This window comes from Anas platyrhynchos, chromosome 1 (genome assembly GCF_047663525.1).
Source record: "Anas platyrhynchos isolate ZD024472 breed Pekin duck chromosome 1, IASCAAS_PekinDuck_T2T, whole genome shotgun sequence".
In the NCBI taxonomy this organism is placed as follows: domain Eukaryota; kingdom Metazoa; phylum Chordata; class Aves; order Anseriformes; family Anatidae; genus Anas; species Anas platyrhynchos.
Genome location: NC_092587.1, coordinates 94,570,695 through 94,591,098, shown reverse-complemented (window position 1 = coordinate 94,591,098; position 20,404 = coordinate 94,570,695). Strand labels below are relative to the sequence as shown.

Below are 20,404 nucleotides of genomic sequence, written 5' to 3'. Positions count from 1 at the left end.
GAACAGAAACTGTTAGAGAGAGAAGAGCAGCCAAAGCCTATGTCACAAAAGAAGTCTTGTTCAAATACAAGACATCAAGAGAGGAGAAGAATGGCAAAGAAAAAAAAAAATCCCAAAAACACGGCACATGGAAGAGACGAGGGCGCTCAACGCTATTCAGGAAATAGGCATAACATTGTGTTACGTTATTTTACGGAGACTGTACATTTGTTGTTTGAAACGCTAAATAACCATTAATCTCCGCAATTAAATGCAAACAGCACGTTTGAGCGCGTTCCCTGATAGCGCACAAGTAACGTCTCAGGCATAAAAGCTGCCACCGAGACCTCTTTCGGCTCGCTGCGCTGAAGCACCACCCCCAAGCCCACCGCCCCAGGCGCACGGAAAGCTGTAGGCACACGGGAACAGCGCCCAGGTACCAACCGAGCGCAACCACCGCGACGAAGAAGGCCGAGAACCCAATTTTTGAGGAAGAAAACGTTAAAAAGCACTGCAGAGACGAAAAAAACCCTGAGACAACTGCGTTAACTGCTAACGCTCTCGAGTAAATCCCGCTCTATCCCCACGCTGTACGTTAACGGCTCTTCGCAGTCCCCCCGTCAGGCGACCCAACGGCCCTAACGGCCGCAGCCCCCCTCAGCCCCCCCCCCGCCCCGTACCCGCGTCCCGGGCTCCGGCTGCCCCGCGGTCACGTGCCCGCCGTCGGGCCGGGCCGGGCCGCCCCCCTCGGGGGCCGCGTACGCAGGCCCCGGTAACCCCTGGTTACCGCTCACGGCGCGGGGAGAGGGACAAAAAGGCGGCGAGCGCGGAGCAGGGAGGAGGGGCGAGGCGGCCAATAGCGGCCCCGCCCGCGGCGCGTCAGCCAATCGGCGGCCGGTCCGGGCTGCGGCGCGGCCCGCCCCCGGCCCCTCCCTCCCCGAGCGGAGCAGCCGGCGCCCCCCGCTCGCCGCTGCAGCCATGAGGCCGCGGGGCGGCCGCTGCCCGCCGCTGCTCGCCCGCCTGGCGCTGCTCGCCGCACTGGCGGAGGCCGCGACCTGTGAGTGGGGCGGGGCGGGCGGCGGGGCGGGGGTCTCCTCACGGTGACAGGAGCCGGTAACGGCCGCAGGGTGGGCGTTGGGAGGCGCTGGGGTGCGCAGGGAGGGGGCGTTCAAGGAGAGGCTGGGGCTGGTGCCTGGGAACAGGGGCAGGGGGTGACGGCGGGGGCAGGGGAGGGCCTGAGCTGAGGGTCCTGGGGGTCTCCTCCAAGCCCAGTGACCGAAGGCTTGGGGCTGAGCACGCAGCCTCGGGCGGCCGGAGCCGCAGCGGCTCGCTAATCATTAATGAGGCAGGAGGAACGACCCCTGTTTGCTGTCCAGGCTGCTGTTTGAGCGCCGGGGATGCGGGCTGCGGAGGGAGCAGCACGGAAAGATAAGAGGTCGTTTTATGAGGGAGCTTCCCGTGGGTCCTAAAAATAAACCTTTCCCGTCACGTCCCTTTCTCCTGGTTTCATAACGCTTTCTGTTCCCTTCGCCTTCCCCGCTGCGTACCTTGCCTGCTTGCTTCTCTCTGAACAGTGCGAAATTGAAGAAAGGCATCAGAGCCTTGTGAGATGTCTGGGGTTCGTCTCCTCCAGCTCCCTGGCTCCAGCTGTGAACATGCCAGGGATCTCTGTGATGGGGGAAAACAAACAAACAAACAAAAAACAGATCTTAATACTGCAGCTTGTGCCATACAATAAGCATAAAGGAAAGATGCCTGTCTACAGTTTTCTATCATAAACAGACAGAAATCAATTTGGGACAAATCTTTATCGGAGAAAGACAAAGAGGAGCAAATCTTGAGGGCGTACTCCATCAAAAAATGCTACTTACGCTGTTCTTGTTCATCTAAATGGCCAATCAATTTTAAACAAAACTATTTTTCTCATTATTAACCTGCAACAGTGAACAGCATAGAATTAGGTAAAGGCTTAGTAAATGTTCCTGTTGGCCAGCTTAATTGTGTTTAAGTTTTCTGATATGTTAGGAAGAAGTAAATATGGGATTCCTTATGGTCCTACAGGTGCTACTTAATGGTTTTCTTTTACCTTAAGAAGCTTTAAAAAAAACAGACGTCTGTGATATCAAGGACTCAAATACAAACCTTGAGAACTTCATCCAGTTGGCCTAAACTTAGGCGTTATCGTGTTGTTCTTCTAATCCACACCGTCTGCTTATGATCCCTGTAGCCTGCAGTCATTATCGAGGGGAATGGTACCTGATCCCTCTGGACAGATTGGTCAATATCCAGACCTCGGTGTGAAATCCATGTCCACTGTACATCCTATGGCAGGATCAGAGCATTAGTCTGCAAGAATCTGACAGGAAGAACCATCTTGGTTAATTATTATAAATGTTTAGAAAGCAGGATAAACAGTTGACTAGTTTAGAAACTAAGCATTGCTGCTCCTCCAGGGAGATGTTTTGCAGAGTGTTTGGAGGTCTAAATACACACACATGCCTGGATACCTACATCTGCACACATACAAATAGGTATCTTTTGCTCCCCTTGAAGAAAGAACTTGATTTGGAAAAATGAGGACTTTCTTTGTGGCTGTCTGCAGCTAGGAAATCCTTCGTTACTGTGTTGAATTCTGTGTTGTCAGATATACAACTTAGTGCCAGGGCCGTCGTGGCCGTAGTGTTTGGGCCAACATCCCATGAAAGACAGACTTCGGATAAGATGTAGAACAGGCAAGCATTAGCAGACAGTTGGCTTTTTTTGTTGGTTATCTAAGCCTTATGTCACTGATGAACATTTCAGAAGATTGTGGTTGCTGGAATTACAGTTGGTTGCAGTACACCAGCTGTACAAATCAGGTGACCCCACTACCTAGAATGACAACCCATTTAATTTTTATTCAGTTCACTCAGTCTTCAGAGTTTCTGTGAGAGGACAGTAGTAGGCTGTGATGCCTTTGGGTGTTGAATATCAGCACTAAGCTGCACTTAAGTAGCCCACTTAAGGCAGGTTTATGGCTCTGTGCACACTACAAAACAGCTGTGAGGAACCACTCAGTCTCATCCTCTGCCCTATTTTTTTCTTTATCAGGAGTATTCCTTTGAAGGGTGTTTGATAATGAATTACTGCACTGTGCCTGTACAGCACCAGCTGAAACTGGAGTCAGGTTTTCCATGAAGCTTCAGTGATACTTGAATGAAATACACCACGATCATTAGGGGTTAACCATTGGTTCGGCAGGGGCAGAAGTTCAGTAGTTTCCTGTAATCAGCCTGGCAACAATAGCCAGGAGGATATTTTTTGTTTGTTGGTTTCTTTTTTTCCTAATATAAGTTCTATCATTATCTTTGTAAGGAAAGACCAGACTTTGACTAGACTAAATCTATGCATATGAATTGAAACATTTACAATAAAAATATAGCATTTGCAGTGAGTTACATATCTTTATTACACTCAAAAGTCATAAGAAATCAGCTTAAGAGGAGGCAAAACATTTATGTTGTAGAGTAACAGACCCGTTTCCATTACCCTACTGTATACAAAACAGGTAGCGTTATAGCTGGTGTAACATCCCCAAGCACATCATACTTGGAATTTTCTTGCACATTATTTATTGAAAAGATGTGCCAAAATGAAAATGATGTCGCTAAGAGGTCAAAATAAGATTGCTTAAAGTCAGCTGTGAATTAGGACTCATCTGCAGCAGCAAGCCTCTGCCCCAAAGCTGTATCAGCATGCTTGCAGTGGTCATAACCTTTAATGTAAACACAGTCAGCAGGAGAGTTTTTCTGCTTGCACGCTTATTCTGTCTTTCACAATAGCATAAAGTACTGAAAGCATTTTCTGCCAGCATAATCACATCTGCCTGAATCTTGTGCATTTTAGGACCTTTCAATAGAGCTTTGTACTGCAGTCCAGGCCTTACTGTTGTTACACAAAATTCTTTTTTTTTTTTGTCATTCCTATTACTTAGAATAGATGGACTAACTTCATCCTTCTTGTTAGCCTGCTCATATGTAAGAAAAACTACTGACACCTACCCCAATTAATTAAAATGATGCTACTAGCAATGGTTGGTGAAAAAACAAATTACCAAATTGTTTTTTGGAGTGTGCTTTCCCATGCAGCTTTGGGCTTAAAGGAATTCTCAGTAGGGCCCTTCTTGTCCTGGGATCTTGCCATGCTTTTTGCCAGTCTTGCAACAGGCAATGTTAGTGGTGGTCTTGCGGATTGAGAGAATAGTTTCAGGAAATCCGTGGCTGCAGCAGTTTTCAAGTCACTGCCCCTCCTAACTGCCATGTAAAGGATGAGCAACAACTCAAAAATCCGACTCTGGCTCTTGAAACATGTTAGTAGCCTGTAAGATGTACTTATGCCATACCTTAAAATTTGTGAAAGCGGGAAGCAGCAGATGAGGACAGCAAGTTGAATCTTTTCTTCTGCACCAAGAGTTTACCTCTTGGAGTAGGGGCTTAGAAAGTATGGTGAATGTTTCCTTTCCCTGAGCAGTTTTCTTGTGGCTCAGTCTTCATCCAACAGTTCTTTCCACTCTCTGGTAATACTCCCACATAGATGAACGATGTCTGTCAGAAGGAAGGAATCCTCCAATTCCAGACTGATGCCTGCTGAAATACTCAGGAGTGGGGCAGGACACAAGCTGACCTCTTCTCGCATTTCTGAGCACCTTGCTGGTTGCTTTCTGAGATAAGGGTGTGCTTCAGAGATACGCTGTAGGTCTGCCTTATCTTCAGAAAGTCTTACCTATTGCCTTACCATAAAGATTAGTCTTGTCAAATACACCAAGCAAATCAGTTTGAAACTAAAATCTTACCCTGTGTCAAATATATTTAGGATGCTCTAACAGAAAGGTTTCTTCAGGTCAACGTCCAGTATTGAAATGCTCAAGAGTTCTTGTCATCACTTGATAGAGAACTTTAGTAAAGGGTGTAGGGTGGTATGGTTTTGAGCTATACCTGTCACCTGAAAGTTATTCTGCCTTCCAGTTCTGGATGTCATTAGCTGCTCCTTCTAATAAACATTTTAAGTTCTTCTTTCCTGTTAGTGCATGGAGAGGCTGTTTCCTGACAGCTGCGTGCTGGCATGGTGCTCTGGGTCTGAGGCATTCCATGAACATAAACAATTCTCAATTGGCTATGTCTGCTTAAATCGATCTCCACAGACTGGTGATGAATATGCAAGCACACCATGTCAGGTGTACACTGCAGGTGCTGTGACCCTCAGGCAGTTACCCTGGTCTGAGAGGTTACGTTGTGTGAAAGCTGGAAAAAGGAGGGCACCTGCAGAAGTGCCAAGCTCTCTAGTTAACATATGTCAGCCATGCTCTTTAACCCTATGAACTGGATTTCTTCCAATTATGTTCATCCATTTTTCTCTTAACCATACCGCAAGTCCAAAAGTAAAAGCAATGAGGCAGTCTAATTTAGTTGCTGTTCCTGTAATACTGTGTGCTCTGCAAAGAACATTGAAGCTAACAGACATCTTTCTATTTCATACAATTTCCCAACTAATTTCTTCACCAGTTGTGTAAGAGTCAATAAGATAGCAATAACAAGATATATGAAAATTAGGAATGACAACACAATAGACCTGAAATACAGAAATTAAATAAGATTCTGTTTTACCTGTGTAAAATGTGAATGTATTTGCAGGTTCTCAAAGTACATGTATCATTCTCACCTTTTAACTTGTCATGTTCTTTACGGTTCTGAAAAATAAAATGGCTTTATATTAATTACATATAACAGGTAGCCTGATTTTATAGGGCGCAATTTTGGTCTCACATAAGTTGAACAGGATAAGAAAATTTATTTCTAGGTCACTGAAAGAGGTAACTAAAAGGCTTAACAGCACTTTTTTTTTCCATTAATCAGTCACACACCTCACTTCACAGTATCTGTAGCTAAAAATGTATTGTCCTGCATATGACATTTAAACTGTGCTTCAGGCATAGCACTGTACAAACTTTTTTTATGGTGACTTGGCTTTTTTTTTTTTTTTGGTCAGAAACAGCTAGCATACATAACAAAACCAGAGTCCTGGCATGCTCTTGCTCATGTTTTCCAATATCATAGGAAACTGCCACTTCATTAGTAAGCTTTTGTTTTTTATTATTATTATTAGAGCCCCATATTTGTTTCCTGTTTACAGCATTTTTTCGTTAGTTAAAAAATAAATAAATAACAGAGCTCCTTTTTTTCTACCAAGTTTTGTCCCAGCGGTATGCCTCCGAGTTCCTGGTGAGGAAACGTCGAGCAAATTCTTTTATGGAAGAAAGTAAGAAGGGAAATTTAGAAAGAGAGTGTATTGAAGAATTATGCAATAGAGAAGAAGCAAGGGAAATCTTTGAAAATAATCCTGAAACTGTAAGTATGCCATGAATATCTATGAGGTAGATAGTAGCACTTTGCAGTGGGAAAGCTAGAATTACATAGAATTCATACTGTAAAGCTAACAGCAACAAGAAAAGAACTTGCAGACCAAAAACTGGCTTGAAAGTCTTTTGTGTATAGAACCTGCACAATTAATAATGAAGATCGTATGAGCAAAGAGAATAGTTGAGTAGATATTATTCTAAATTCAACTACGGATCACCAGTTTTAGACCACAGTTGTCTGCAAGCATTCCACGTGGGGAAACCCTGTTGGCTTCAATTAAAATTTTATGCAGAGAAGGCATAGCAGTGCAGCCCTTTTAATGAAGGGATTGAACATATTGCTGGGAGCTTTTTTCCTAGTGGGGAAGACACTGTTCCTCAGATCATTCCCACTGTATGTTATTTAGCATTAAATATATTTTATGTAGCTTTGTACTGTAAAAGGGTGATTACATACAAAATATATGTTATTAAAATTAATTATTGTTTTGCAAACTATGCAACAGGTCTATCTTCTGTCCATGGTAACGTAGCATATATTTGGATATACTGTTTATTAATATTTAATAACAAAAATTAAGTAATTTCACTAGTCAGTCTTTTAAAATCTATTTTAGTAACACTTTGCACTTCATTTGGAATTAATTGCTTGTGAAACATTCAACCTACGCCGTTTGTTTGTTTGGGGGTTTAAAAATGGAAATAAAGGAGACTGCTCTATCCAATAATAATATTGGGCAAGATCCTTTCATTCTGAGACAGTTCTCAAAGTCATTTTGACATCCAATTCATTTTCATTGACACTTTGAAAGCGTCCAATTCAGTGCAGAATCTTAATCTTCTCACCACTGAGTCCTATATGAGGAAATAATCTGCTGTCTTAACCTAAACAATAGTGATACAGAAAACTTGGTATATATTCTAAGAGTCAAAGTGATTTTCTTTCTTGCTTCTTTTATAGTTACAATACAAATTATTTTAGAACATATTCAGTGTATTTTGCTGTTAATTCTATCTACCTTCGTTTTTTTTCTTACTCGTTGTTTTTCTTTTCTTTGTACAGGAGTATTTTTATCCCAAATATTTAAGTAAGTACAAGAAACCTGAACAACTCTAGTATGTCATTCACTGGCCTTCTTATTTGGATAATACTAGTTTTGTTGTTCTGCCCATACCATTTGAATGATTTCCATGCTGATGATAATGCACAGTAGCTCTTTGGCAGTTTACTGTACTTAGATCCCAGCAGAGGCACTCAGAAGGTTGGTCTGTGATCAGCTGTCCTTAATATGCCCAGACAAGTTTTCTAATTCAAGCTGTGAGAACAGACTCTTTGAAGATTCCATGCAAAGCTGTTATAATTTCAGACTGAGTGTTTGTATCATGTGTGTGGGTTTACATTTGCAGACTGCCTTGCCTCCCATCGAGCAGGGGTTTTCAGGGTTACTGCAGTTACTCCAGATTCTCCAGCTGACCTGAGGGCTTGCGTCAATGGTAAGCACTGCTGCTAGATACTTCACCTAACTCACTTGCATCTAAGAACACGTGTGCCTGGTGAGAAGGTGGGTCTTACTGGTAGAAAAAAGACAAATCTCCATATTAACTCAGGCAAACACAATTACCTGGAACAGGAACTGACAAAAAATTTAGGTGATAGTGTTTTCAGAGTAAGAGGTATAAGTGACTGGTTTTAATTTTAAAACATAGTGGAGAAGAAACATAATTAACTGCAAAATGGAAGGCAGAACTCTTCCAGAATCAGTGTGCTGCCTCAGCTGACCAGTGTTCTCCTGTATGTCCACTGTACACTGCCACGTCTTTAGTAATTTTGCCTGACTCTTTCTGTCCAGTAGGTCTTTTTTTGTCAGCTAAGGGAAGAGACAACTTGGTAAATTTCATCTTGGTACTTCTTTTGGGTTCATGGTTATACTGTAGCCCTTCATATTGTGGGTAACATAACCAGCTGAAAAATTCAAACAGTAGCTAGAAGATACAATTACTTACTCCAGAGGCAAGAAGGTTACAAAGCAAGAAATGTGCTATGTTGCTCAAAGACATAGTTTTTATACTAACACACAATTTCAGTGTGAACTGTATTTTTTCTAGTGAATTCACAGGAAGCATCTATACCATATTCCCTACTTGTCACAACAGAAACATCTCTCTAAACCTCTTAAACCTTTACAGCCTGGATACATCAAAGAAGGCTTCTTATCCTTAGGCATCTGACCCTGTTTTTGTCACTGAAAACAACAGAAGGCAAAACAATCCTTAATGACACTGCACATGGTCATAGACGAACATATTTTCCAGATCACTTGGCCAACGTGCCTGCTGTCACAAACTAAAATGTACTCCCATTCACATCACTCATTCTCACTCATTAAAGCTCCTGGGAGGAAAGAATATAGCATAGTTGTGTGAATGTGCAGTGTTTCCGTATAACCCAGTGAAAACAAGTTTACTTGATAGTCATTGTATTTCTCCATTTGGGTTCACATAATAAAAATCAAAAAAAAAAATCTGTTGCTATTGGTCAGTCACCAGGAAAAAGGACAAGTTAAGAGATTATGAATAAATTTGTCAAGCGTTTCTAAGGCCTGAGTGTTCAGAGGACTCCATGCAGAGCATTTCTGGAAAAGAACTACTGCTGAGAGAACAGGATATAAAATTCCCATTAAGTCTATAACTTTTTTTTTTTTTTTAATGTGTATTAATTGAGATAAATCTTTAGTGACAGTGAATATCAACCATTTTTTCATTTTAAAAGTTTTGTCTTTCGGAGCTTATTTATCCATATTGTTTTGATAGTGTCAAAATGAAAAATCCATTGACAAAAAAATTATAACAAACATCTTATAATACAATGACTAGTTTGAATCTCAAGATGGAAAATCGAGGAAAAAAAAGTAACAGTTCAAACAGAACTGAAAGGTAATTTTACTTATTTCAGATAGAAGACCCTTTCTTAAACATATATAATCCAAGAAAGTATCTAAGCTGCATCATTAAGTTCCTGAACACCTGTATCACATAATTGCATACTTAACTTCTTTTTGAAAGTAAGCACTTAAAAAAACCAACATTTACATCTATCAGCTTACTTACCTTGACACATCTCCTGGATATCAAAGACTCTGAGTGGTAGAAGATATAGGTACAAGCATACATTTCTTGCCACCTCCCTTTCCACGGGAAGTTAAGTAGATCTGACATTTAATTGTCGTCACAAATGTTTCTCAAGAAGTGTTGCTGGGTTGTAGGTCAGAAGGTGCCTCAGATTGGGAAAAGAGGAACACCAAGCCCACTTTTGGAACAAGCAGTTGCAACATTACTGTCCCTTCTGTGATCTAAATCAGTCATCCATGGACATTTGGACATTGTGTACTCTAAGGATATCCTCTACATCTATTCCTTATAAAGTACTTTGCTTGTACCAAACCTAGTTCACACCCTTGTTTCTTGACCTACAAAAGCAGAAAATAAGCAAGAAAGAGGAAAAAAAAAACAAACAGTTTTAGAAGCTACAAATGGAAATTATTCTGACAAGAATCATACATCAAACTCATGCTTTTTATTTCTTCTTCACAATTTGTTCTGTCAATCTTCACCCATAACTGGAGTCATTTGGTCTGCAGCATGAACATTAAATAACAAGCAGTAACTATTCTAAAGATACTGTTTAGTTCTGGAGCTTAGCTGGCCCACGAGGTTTGGGATTTACTTACAGCAGAATTTAATTAGAAGTAGATTTAATTGGCAAATATACGAACAAAGGTTTTGTTAAGCTTTCTTTCTCACAGAAGGCTAAACATATAATTCTATGGATATCAGTTCTTCAGTTCTTTTCAGTAAAGTAAGAAACATCAAAGAAATCCAGTGAGGCCTTAGTAACAGAATCACAGCAACTTTCAGTTTCCAGGAACACTTGCCCCTCCTGCTACTTTCTTGAATCTGAACATCACAAAATACTTCGTTCTTATTCTGTCTGTTCTTTTAGGTTTGTTGTTTTTTGTTAGGTTGTTTTTTGTTGTTGTTTGTTTTTTAGAAAGCGTGCCTCAAAACAACATCTCAGAACTGTACAAGAACATAATTTTGAGGTAGAAACAATATATTTGTAATTATGAGAAGTCTGCAGAAAAATAATCCCTAAAGCTACCAGCATATTCAAGAAAAGCAAATGTGAATATGCCTTGCGTAGTGTGCTGATGTAAATTTATGAAAACGGTGCAAAAAGTTAAAAAAAAAAAACTTACGTATTTTGGGTAAAGCAAGAAGACAGTGAATTCTGTTCTCTGTCCCAAACAGTGTATTTTGAGCCTTCCTTTCTGAAATCTAGACAGTATGCATAGTCTTCAACTGCTCTTTCCAATCCAAATTTTGGTTTGTCATTTCAGTTAATATCTGTGAAAGGTGACTGTTAGATACAAACGTATCCAGTCTACCCAAAGAACCTGGGTAGCAAAGGCAACCTGAGGTATAAGGTTCTTGAACATGATTCTCCTTGAATGGAGAAAATGAACACTTGAATTGTATTCTCAAATTTTTGGTGCTCAAAGTTTGATATTTCTACTGAAATTTATGGTAACTTGACGAGGCAGAGCACTGTTCTTTTAAAAGTGGAATGAATAAGTCCTTCAAATTTAATGAAAATAGTATCATCTTCCTTTTGTCACAGTTTGCAGGGATTAAGATGACTTAGTGAGTCATTTGGGTTTTGGTTGTTTTCTGTAGGACAAAGGGGGAATACTGGTGGCTTTTTAGCAAGAGTTTTGTATAGATATTTGATTTTATGCATCAATTCCTTCCTATTTTATGAAAGGTACCTGTGGGAAGACAGAAAGAAGGACTAAAGCTATCCTAGAGGGACAACAACCCTAAATGACAAGTATTTCTAATGTTTTCCTCCCACAGAAATTTCAAACCAGTGTAGCCCTCTGCCATGCCACATAGATGGATATAAGGATTGCATAGATGGACAAGCCAAATACACATGCATCTGTAAAACAGGATGGCAAGGAGAGAATTGTGAAGAAGGTATAGTCTCCAATCTCCTAACAATATCAGTTCTCAGGAACACAGTTACATATAAAACACTGAATACTATCAGATCTTTAAGTAATACCTACAGTCACAGAGGTGTGAATGAATGCTTTCCTCTGAGCAGAGATTTCTGTTTTGATTTTGTTCTAGATATAAATGAATGTGAAGACTTCAATGGAGGTTGTAGCCAACGCTGTTCTAATTTACCTGGAAGCTACCGTTGTTTATGTGAAGATGGCTACTTTATGCTTCCAAATAAACGGGACTGCAAAGGTAGGAAGTGAGTCTTAAGGAGAATTTCATTACATAACAGTACACTCACTGCCTATCAGCTAGAGAGGAAAGTAGTCTAGTAGTTCCGCAAATGTTTTAAGTCAGCAAAAGGTTGCGTTGCCCCTGACAGAAGCAGGCCTGCTTCAGCCTGGCTCCTCATCCCACCTCCTGTCTTACACTACTCCGAACATTTGTGCAACTGAAAAAGATTTGTGAAAAAGATGAATGAACTGAGGTGGTTAAAACAACACGGGGTTTAAAACAAAACAAACAAACAAAAACACAAAACAAAACAAAAAAGAATGATACCACAATACTAGATACCAATTCCTTATTAGAGCATTGTAATGGTTGTTTTAAACACTAACCAGTTTCTCTTATCCTTTAGGCATGCTGAAACAAGAATATTATAGAGTGGTGCAACCAGCTAACATTGTTCCCACTGAAATCCTCTCTGATAAACACTGATTTAGGCTTAGTCACTCCTAATTTGTGATGCCCTTCTTTTCAGAGTTATAAGTTCATTGGAGAATAGCTTATTAATGAATCTACAAATGCTCTTTATGGAGAGAAGTATTTCTCTTTCACTCACCCAGAATAATTTTTCCCCGTACCTAAATGCGTTTATTATTATTGACCATGACCTACATGCTGCATTCTACTACAGAAAAAAAAAATACAGTTATTAACTCAGTTGTTTTTTTTTCCTGAGTAGGAATTGCTAAGTAACCTAATTTTATTTTAATATTTTTTCCCCCTGAACTGTACCAACAGTTTTGAGTAACATCAAATAACTCCAGAAGCCAGACCTGAGGGCCATCCGCCACTGTCTCTACCTTTAGTCTCAATATTTTTGTGAATGAATACTTTCAAATGAAATTCCAGAAGAACATAAGATGGCTGCTGTGTCAAATAGCAGATAAGCTGGTTAGAATCTCTGCAGTTCTTGGAAAGATGCTGGAAAAATTGTCTAAAAAAAAAATTCAAAGAAAAATACGCTAACAGTTAATAACTCGGATCAACGAGACAAAAATTTAGAACTCTGATTTTTTGCAGAAGTTTTAGCATAATGCTTGGCTAAAAAAGAGCTAGTTCTTTTCAGTTAGTTAACACTAGAATCAGTGAGTAACAGACAAAGGGAAATAACCAGCTAACATACACACATACAAAAAAGTCTTATACAAAAAAGTCTTCACAGAGAAGTAGAGCTTTACACTGTTTTCAGTAGTGATGTAAGTACATATCTGACTACTGATCATTTAAAGACTATCAGATTGGCAAATAATAGTAAGAACTAAACAGCCTGAGTACCAGTTAGGTCATTTGATAAACTGGATTTACATGTTTCCTTACATTCAACTATAAAATTGTACACCAAGAAATTTGAAGTCCACAAGGCAAATGTCAAAAAGTAGACTGTATCCTAGACAGCTTTGACTTCAAAAACGCTTTGAGTCCTCACAAGCAGGTAACAGAATCTGTTCTCCCCATGCAGTGCTATTCCAACAACTACTACAAAACCATGGAGAAAACTAGAATGATCCTTGCATGTGCAAGTAGGAATTGAAGTACTACCAGGGATCTGTTATTTCTCTGTCTACAAAACATTTAGTTTGATTGATATGATATGTTATATCCACTTGTCACATCTGCATTTTGAAAACGACATTGAAAAATTGGAAACAACACTAAAATGGTTGGAAGGAAACAGTGAGTGTCTTGAACACCTGTCAACATAGCAAATTCAAATAAGATTGTGACATGAATTGATCGTAGCATGCAAGAAACTGATAGAATTATTTCTTGTCTTTCTGTATGCATTTTTATAAGATTTTATTATGCAGTGTGGTTTAGTTTCTAGGAAATCTGCAGACTCTTTTTCTCTTATTGCCTTCCTAGATGTGCATCTCTTTTCCTGTTATCCACAGAACACATGAGAAAATGTTAAAGGTAGGCAGGCAGAAAATTCATTTTTCACTGAGGGCATACAGAAATGCCTTTCACAGACCTCCAGAAGTCTTTACTGCTATAGTTATAGTCTGCTATAAAATCATGACAAACCTAGCAAGGAAAACAGTTTGCCAGCCTCACTAAGTTCTTACAGTTTTTGTTAGGGTTAGGAAAAAAGAGTATGCAAGAGATTAACTTGTTTTTAGTAACTTGTTTGTATTTCTAGATATAAATGAATGTGTATTGTACCCAAACATCTGTGGGACAGCCATCTGTAAGAATACCCTGGGGAAATATGAATGTGAATGTCCAGAAGGCTACACATACAATTTAACATCCAAGAACTGTGAAGGTAGGTCTTTCCTCTGTGCCACTCTCCCTATCTTTTTTTTTCCTCTTCCTCCTCTTTCCATTTTTGAGTCTACTGCTATAGCAAACTCAAGCATCTCTTCTAGTAGTGTATTGATTTATCTTCATATTGTTTATTGTGATATGACTCAACTGTTCTTTCAAGGGCCCAAGCAGGCAATATTGTGCAGCATGTGCAGTTGCAGTGACTTGCTCCCAGGTATTCGGGAGTTACCATGTATTCCCCTGTTTGCTGCATGCCGAACAACTTCATGAGTTCATATGAGCAATGTCACCTGTCTCACTGTAGAGAGGACTTTCTGTCCTAGTTCTCAAACCAGCCAGCAAGTTTCTTTCAGATAACTTGAAGCAACATGTTAAGCATCTGGACATTACTAGAGAGCCTTATACCCTGTTTTTAAGCATCACTACAGTTATAAGGATGGAATATTTGACATCAGCCAGTTCAAAATACCCCTAACTCAAGATAGGTTATAGAAAAAGCAATTAAAAGTACTTATTCGTCAATTCCAAACCAGCTGAGACACTTAAAAAATATTTATAAGGAGACAGTCACCAGAAATTAAACCCATACTTAATCTATTGGTCTGGAAAATCTAAACAGCTTCTCTATATCCACCTAATAGGCTGCTTAGGTGCTTATTTAGTTCTCATGGCCAGGGATGGTCTTTATGTGTCCTTAGATTTAAGATACCAGAAAGAGCTTTTCACTGTATTTAGTGAAATTTTAAATAACGTTGTCTAAACCTTCCATGGGGTCTCTAGATATGTTGGAAACTAATCACATTAGATTTAGTTGATCTCCATTCTAAGCTGGAAGTGAAAGGATAACAATTGCATGAAATACAGATATATGTATACATATATATATTTTTATATATATATTTCAAAGACCTCACATTTAAAGTGAAAAAAATTCTCTATCCAGAAAAAGAGCTATCAAGGGGGAATAAAAAAGAGCTACATCAAAAGAATATTTTCTCAAGAGTATTCTTTTCTGAAATGAAAATTCGATAGAAAAACCCTCAAGGCAAAGTTCTGTAACAATTATGGCAAAGTTGAAAAGTACTGATAACTTGTGGTAAAGTGGCAAGAAGCCATTCTGACAAAGACCATCATTTCAAATACTGGAAGGATTTGCAGTTGTCCTACAGCGTACTTTACTTCACTACAGCTGTTGTCAAAGTTTCTGTTTAGTACACAAATCAGAAATCAAATTTCAGTCATAAAAGAGAGAATGAGCTTTTAGAGTTTTGCTATGAATGGAAATTTTTGATGTTGCCTTTAAGAAAAATACATCAGTGACTATTTTTTATTGTAAGTGCTACTTCTATGTTACCGTCCAAACAGGCACAAAAGCAGCTTCTTGCTGGCTATGAATCTTCTGCTCTGTGGCTTTTCATGCAGCATTCCTGTGACAAAGCTTTGCCTAATAGTAATGATTATATATTCAGACATCTGCTATTTGTCCAGTTACTACAGGATTAAAATTCTACTGACAATTTTATGTCCCATTTTTAACAACGTGCACTGGAATGGGAAAGACCTCACCATAATTAATCTAATTCTCACTACTCTCTGCAGATACGTGGGCTGCATCAAATTGAATTTAAGTATTTTTTATCTTTTGAAACTGAGATCCCAAAAGATTGCAAGATGAGGACATTTAAACCAGCAAGTTTTACCTCCTGGATGGAGAATAACACTGCTAAGCTTTCAGATCTGGTTGTAACCATATTAAATGAGTCATCAAATCCTATCTAAGGATTGTGTAGACAGACAGGAACATAGCCTGCCAGAAAGACTAAATGACATTAGTTTTTCATTGCCATGTTACACGTAGGTGGCCAAATTCAATTACTCGTACTAGGAAAATCAGGTTTGCTTATAATTACATATGTATCTCTGTGATGACAGTAACAATAATGTGGAAGAAATTTTTTTTCCCCCAAGAATTTCTGGGAGCAGTTGGCTGCAGTTCTTCATCCCCACCTCTTACAAGACACTATCGGTAGAAAAAGTCTGTTTCATAGAAATCATACAACTCTAGATACAAATCTGTCTTCTCATACTTTTTGCAATTTTGATCACTTTGCAATTTTGACCAAGTATGCTTATTGTGATAGTTGGGCCTGGCTTTCGGTCAGTGCCTAGGAGATAAAGCATACTAAAACCATATTTTAAAGAATTACCTAAATTTTGGAATGCCTCTCCCCATATTCTTCTTCCTTCTCTGGATGGGGAACTCCTTCTAAAGATGTGACTGAACCAGTTAATCCAACAGGACAGAGCATATATGCATTCCAGGTATTAGTCCTCCTTAGCACCTGGTCTGAAAATCTGAGACAGGGAATAAAACTTTCCCTTTCCCTCATGAACTGTTTAACACACACAAAATGCTGCTTACCTGCATCCATGCTCTGGGGGAATGACTGTTTCCCTAGCAGCATGTAGAACACCTCCCCTCTAGGACATGGTTTGCAGCTCCTTTTTAGGCCAATTTTATCATACCTTAGCAACTTATCCAAAGTACGTTATTTCAGTCTTCCGCTGAAAGCAGCTCTCTGAACCCAGGATGCTGCTCAGATTCATGGGTTTGCATGAGAAGCTTCAGCTGGCTGCTCAATGATGTGGGCCTGACGTCTGGATGGATATGAGGGAAGCCTTTGGAATTGCTCAAACAAGCATGCGAAGCTGTATTCAACAACTTGGAAGAAAAAAAAAGTAAGATATTTTTAGCATAGTTAAAAAGAAACAAACACCCTAGTCCCCTCCAGCTTATGCAAGTCAACATTTCTATAACAGGACAATTAGCTCTGCATGGGAACATTCATTTGGACTGATCAGGGATTGTAGAACAACTGCTGAGGAAGAAGACTGATAACTACGCAGGAAGCTTTCCTATCCTTCTGCAGCTATCAGACACTCTGGAAGGAAACCTTACTCTTGAACATTAGGTTCATTTTGGTAATGGAAATTTACACCTCTCACGCCCCCAAGACTGGTACCAGTCTCCAAGTAATTGATTAAATTATAGAAATTTGTCTGTCAGGCAGTGTGTAATAAGCTTTCATAACAACTTCATAAGCTTCTATTTTTCTGCATGCTCTGGGCCTGAGCAACGTGCTCAAAATGAACTGCTGCTTTCAGAGAATTCAATACTCTGTTTTACTCTATTGCTACAGGTTAGTTAGTGCTTATAGTTTTACTTTTGTACTGCTGGGTATTCATGTGCCAGAAGCAGTAAAGAATCTTCCACAGGGAGCAATGCCTCCTGAAGTGTCTGTACAGCATCATGCTCCTCTGGGAAGGGCTTAGGAAAAGAGTTGCTTCTCAGAGTCTCTACTTCCACTGCTCTTGGGAGACATTGAATGTTGTGGTTTACTGTTACATCTCCACAGCGAAGCAAGCTATAGAGTTTTGTGTTTTTTTCCTTCTCTTCTCTGTGTGCTCAGGCCTAAGTGGATTTCGTACCCTATTCAGATCCCTACATGATCATACTGAGAATGAAATTTATTTTTCTCAAAACAGGCAGAACAGGAAAGGACAGAGAAAGCATTCTTCTCACCCACTGCATACTATCCCTAGGCTGTGTTTTGGAATTTGGCTCATTTGCATGTATGATAAGATGCAAAAAAACAACCTACCAAGCAAAAAAAAAAAAAAAAACAGCAACAGAACCAGCTTGACCTTTTAACACATCATTTTATCATTTTATAGTCTTAGTTTTAAATGGACATCACACCACCAGTCACCAGAAGTTATTAGAAAATGACTTTCACCACAGAACCCTTTGTACCAGGTTGATCTTGCAGTCTATTGGGTTAGGTAACACCCATCAAGACCATAAACAGTTTAGTGAGTTCCAAATGGAAAGGAGTACACATGCCAAATGAAAGAGAGGTGATCTAATTGCAGACAGAGGAAATGGAAGGGTCAGTTGCAATTATGCACCAGCAAAACATTTCTTAACAACTGACCAGATCCTGCTGGATGACTAATTTGTGAGCATTATCTCTGAGGCATATGGAAAGAAGTATGATTCAAACTCTAAAATAAGCACTTAGATATTGCAAGCCACCCTTTTATCTTACTCACCTAAGTAGTGCTACAGGTGACAAAGGCCAAAATGAATGAAGAAGGAATCAAGCCTTAAGCAGAGCATTGGTAATTTACAATTGCAAGAGTCTACTTGTATGTACATAGAGAGTAACACATTTCAATAGGTTAGCTTTCCCAAATCTGAGCAAAGAAAACCTCTTAACATTTACAGATATTCACCTCTGAAGACTGCAATTTCAGGTACAGTCACAATTGAATTTATACATTTGTTAATTTAAAATAATTCAAGTTAAGGCCTTGCAACACAAAAGCCATCTGCAAAATGCTGTCAGATGAACTTTTTACAACATCCATTACTGTATTTCTACATTAACAACTTATTTTATCCCCTTACCTGAGATACTGGATTCATGAAGCATTTGAAGGATCAGGGAGAAGCAGGAAAATCTCCTCTGTGACCTTTTCTGCAGCTGTGTACCTAAGATCAGTTAGAATTCTAACAATCCAAAAAGCTGCAGGCATCAATTCTCCAATTATATGTTAGGAACTACCTTTCGATGTGCATGAAACCGTTTGCCAGAACAGGAAAACACCATCAGCAATACTTGCTGGTCAAAGATTTAAGGCCTTGTATACATCTTTTTGACCCAGAATATCCTCAGCGAGCTGTCACAGGGCAGGCAGTGGAACCACGTGCAGAGCAACTGATTTGACCTTGCTGTTTTTAGAAATGCCATGATTATAATGCAGAGAACTCAAAACAAGAACTTTTATCATTTCCTTCCAGGAGAGAGCACTGTCTTAGTGAAATGGAAGCAAGGCAAGTGGTGGAGCTGGGTGTCAAGTTCTACACAGCTTGAACATACTACAAAGACAAAAACAGATTTCTGTATTGCATCCTATGCGTTTCAGTAGGAATATCCAGAACTTTAGTTCTGGCTGTATTACCTGTAGTAAGGGACAGTACAGCTTTTTCTTTTGAGATGAATGTGCAGGAGGGAGCGTAAGCCTGAGCACAGTTCCCTTGCAGTGGTCATTTAAGGAAAAGGTGAGGAAGATGAGACATTTTAATAATAAAGGACTTTTCATCCAATTACAAGGTCCTTTTCATGAGTTGTAGCCCATTTAAGTAATGGAGAAACTGCATGCACTTGGAGGCTGAGCAGTGTACAAATCGTAGTTGTAACTGCAACAACAGTAGAAATCAGAGTAGCATCCAGACTGCAAAACATGGTGTACTGTTTTGGAAGGAGATTATGTATGGTTGCTGCAAAGTAGCAGATTTTACAATAAGTGTTTTTTTTTTTTCTTTCCCTTTTTTCTCCTCCCCTCAAGCAACAGCAAAAAAAAAAAGTATTTTAGTCCTGAAAAAAATAACAAAATGGAACACTTAAAATTCACACGCTATTACAAAATTGCTTATTCACACTTGTTTCAAAACAAGTATTGCAGTTTCTTTAATCTGAGGACCCAAAGCACCCTCAGAGCTTTTATCCAGGAGAGATTTTGCTCATTTCTGTATTAGAAATGTAACAGTTACATTGGCTTTTTACATAGCCTTTCCTTTCTAAACTATTATATATAGCCTGCAATACTGAAAATGAAGTTGCTGTAGCTTTCTTACAGCTTAAATGAGATGGATCTGCACAAATAGATGCTGTCTGAAACTTAGTTATTTGTAAGATTATTGTGTGTTGTTTTAACACGTGTTTCTTTTAAAACACGTATTTTGCCCTGAAATTATTTTGGTCTTACGTGAAAAAAATCATGTCCCTTTTCCACACAGTTGCTATATAAATTCTTAATAACTCTAAATTATGTTGATATCCATTGGGAAATGAAAAGGTCTGATGCAGAATGACATTTCTGCCATAAATGGTAGTGATTTATTGAGGTCTCTTACACTAATGCAACCACCTTGCAGCTCAGCTTCTTACTGCCTCACAAATCGGACCAATTTTCCCCCTGCTCTGCACACAAGGCCCTTATCAGATTACTAGGGCTTATACACCCAGCAGGTAATTCTGGATTGTACATTTTACATAGGAGACATCTGTTAGCATTAGTTAGCTTAGCAGCAGTCACCTGTTGGATTCATGTTAAGCTGTAGAACCCATCTTGTCTATTATTCCATTAAAGTGTTAGTTTTCAGTCTGAACCATGAATAATCTTAATAAATCTTTCTGTATGCTTCTATTTCTCCTAGATATTGATGAATGCACTGAAGATATATGTGCTCAGCTTTGTGTAAACTCTCCAGGAAGTTATAGCTGCTATTGTGATGGCAAGACAGGGTTCAAGCTCTCTAAGGACATGAAGAATTGCGAGGTAAAA

General features: G+C 39.4%; 2 protein-coding genes across 11 annotated transcripts in view; one reads left to right on the top strand and one right to left on the bottom strand.

Moving 5' to 3' along the window:
• ARL13B (ARF like GTPase 13B) overlaps positions 1-20,404 on the bottom strand; it is an 86,502-nt gene that overhangs the window by 48,312 nt on the left and 17,786 nt on the right. For 2 of the 5 annotated variants that reach the window (XM_072025006.1, XM_038183745.2), the window contains exon 1: positions 660-808. The gene's annotated coding sequence lies outside the window, so the exon portion shown is untranslated. Of the gene's footprint in view, positions 1-423; positions 604-659; positions 809-1,526; positions 1,648-2,121; positions 2,302-5,676; positions 5,705-16,519; positions 16,716-20,404 lie in introns of those variants that run through there. The other 3 variants (XM_038183731.2, XM_027449418.3, XM_038183742.2) reach the window with 3 other exon arrangements.
• Positions 877-20,404, top strand: part of PROS1 (protein S) — a 35,579-nt gene continuing 16,051 nt past the window's right edge. For all 6 annotated transcript variants that reach the window (XR_005267852.2, XR_003494778.3, XR_011803877.1 and 3 more), the window contains exons 1-8: positions 877-1,036; positions 6,205-6,362; positions 7,437-7,461; positions 7,781-7,867; positions 11,288-11,410; positions 11,567-11,689; positions 13,866-13,991; positions 20,277-20,398. Coding sequence is in view for 2 of the 6 variants with exons in the window: in XM_038183708.2 (XP_038039636.2) it covers positions 958-1,036; positions 6,205-6,362; positions 7,437-7,461; positions 7,781-7,867; positions 11,288-11,410; positions 11,567-11,689; positions 13,866-13,991; positions 20,277-20,398 (843 nt within the window). In the remaining 4 variants the exon portion in view is untranslated. The remainder of the gene's footprint in view (positions 1,037-6,204; positions 6,363-7,436; positions 7,462-7,780; positions 7,868-11,287; positions 11,411-11,566; positions 11,690-13,865; positions 13,992-20,276; positions 20,399-20,404) is intronic.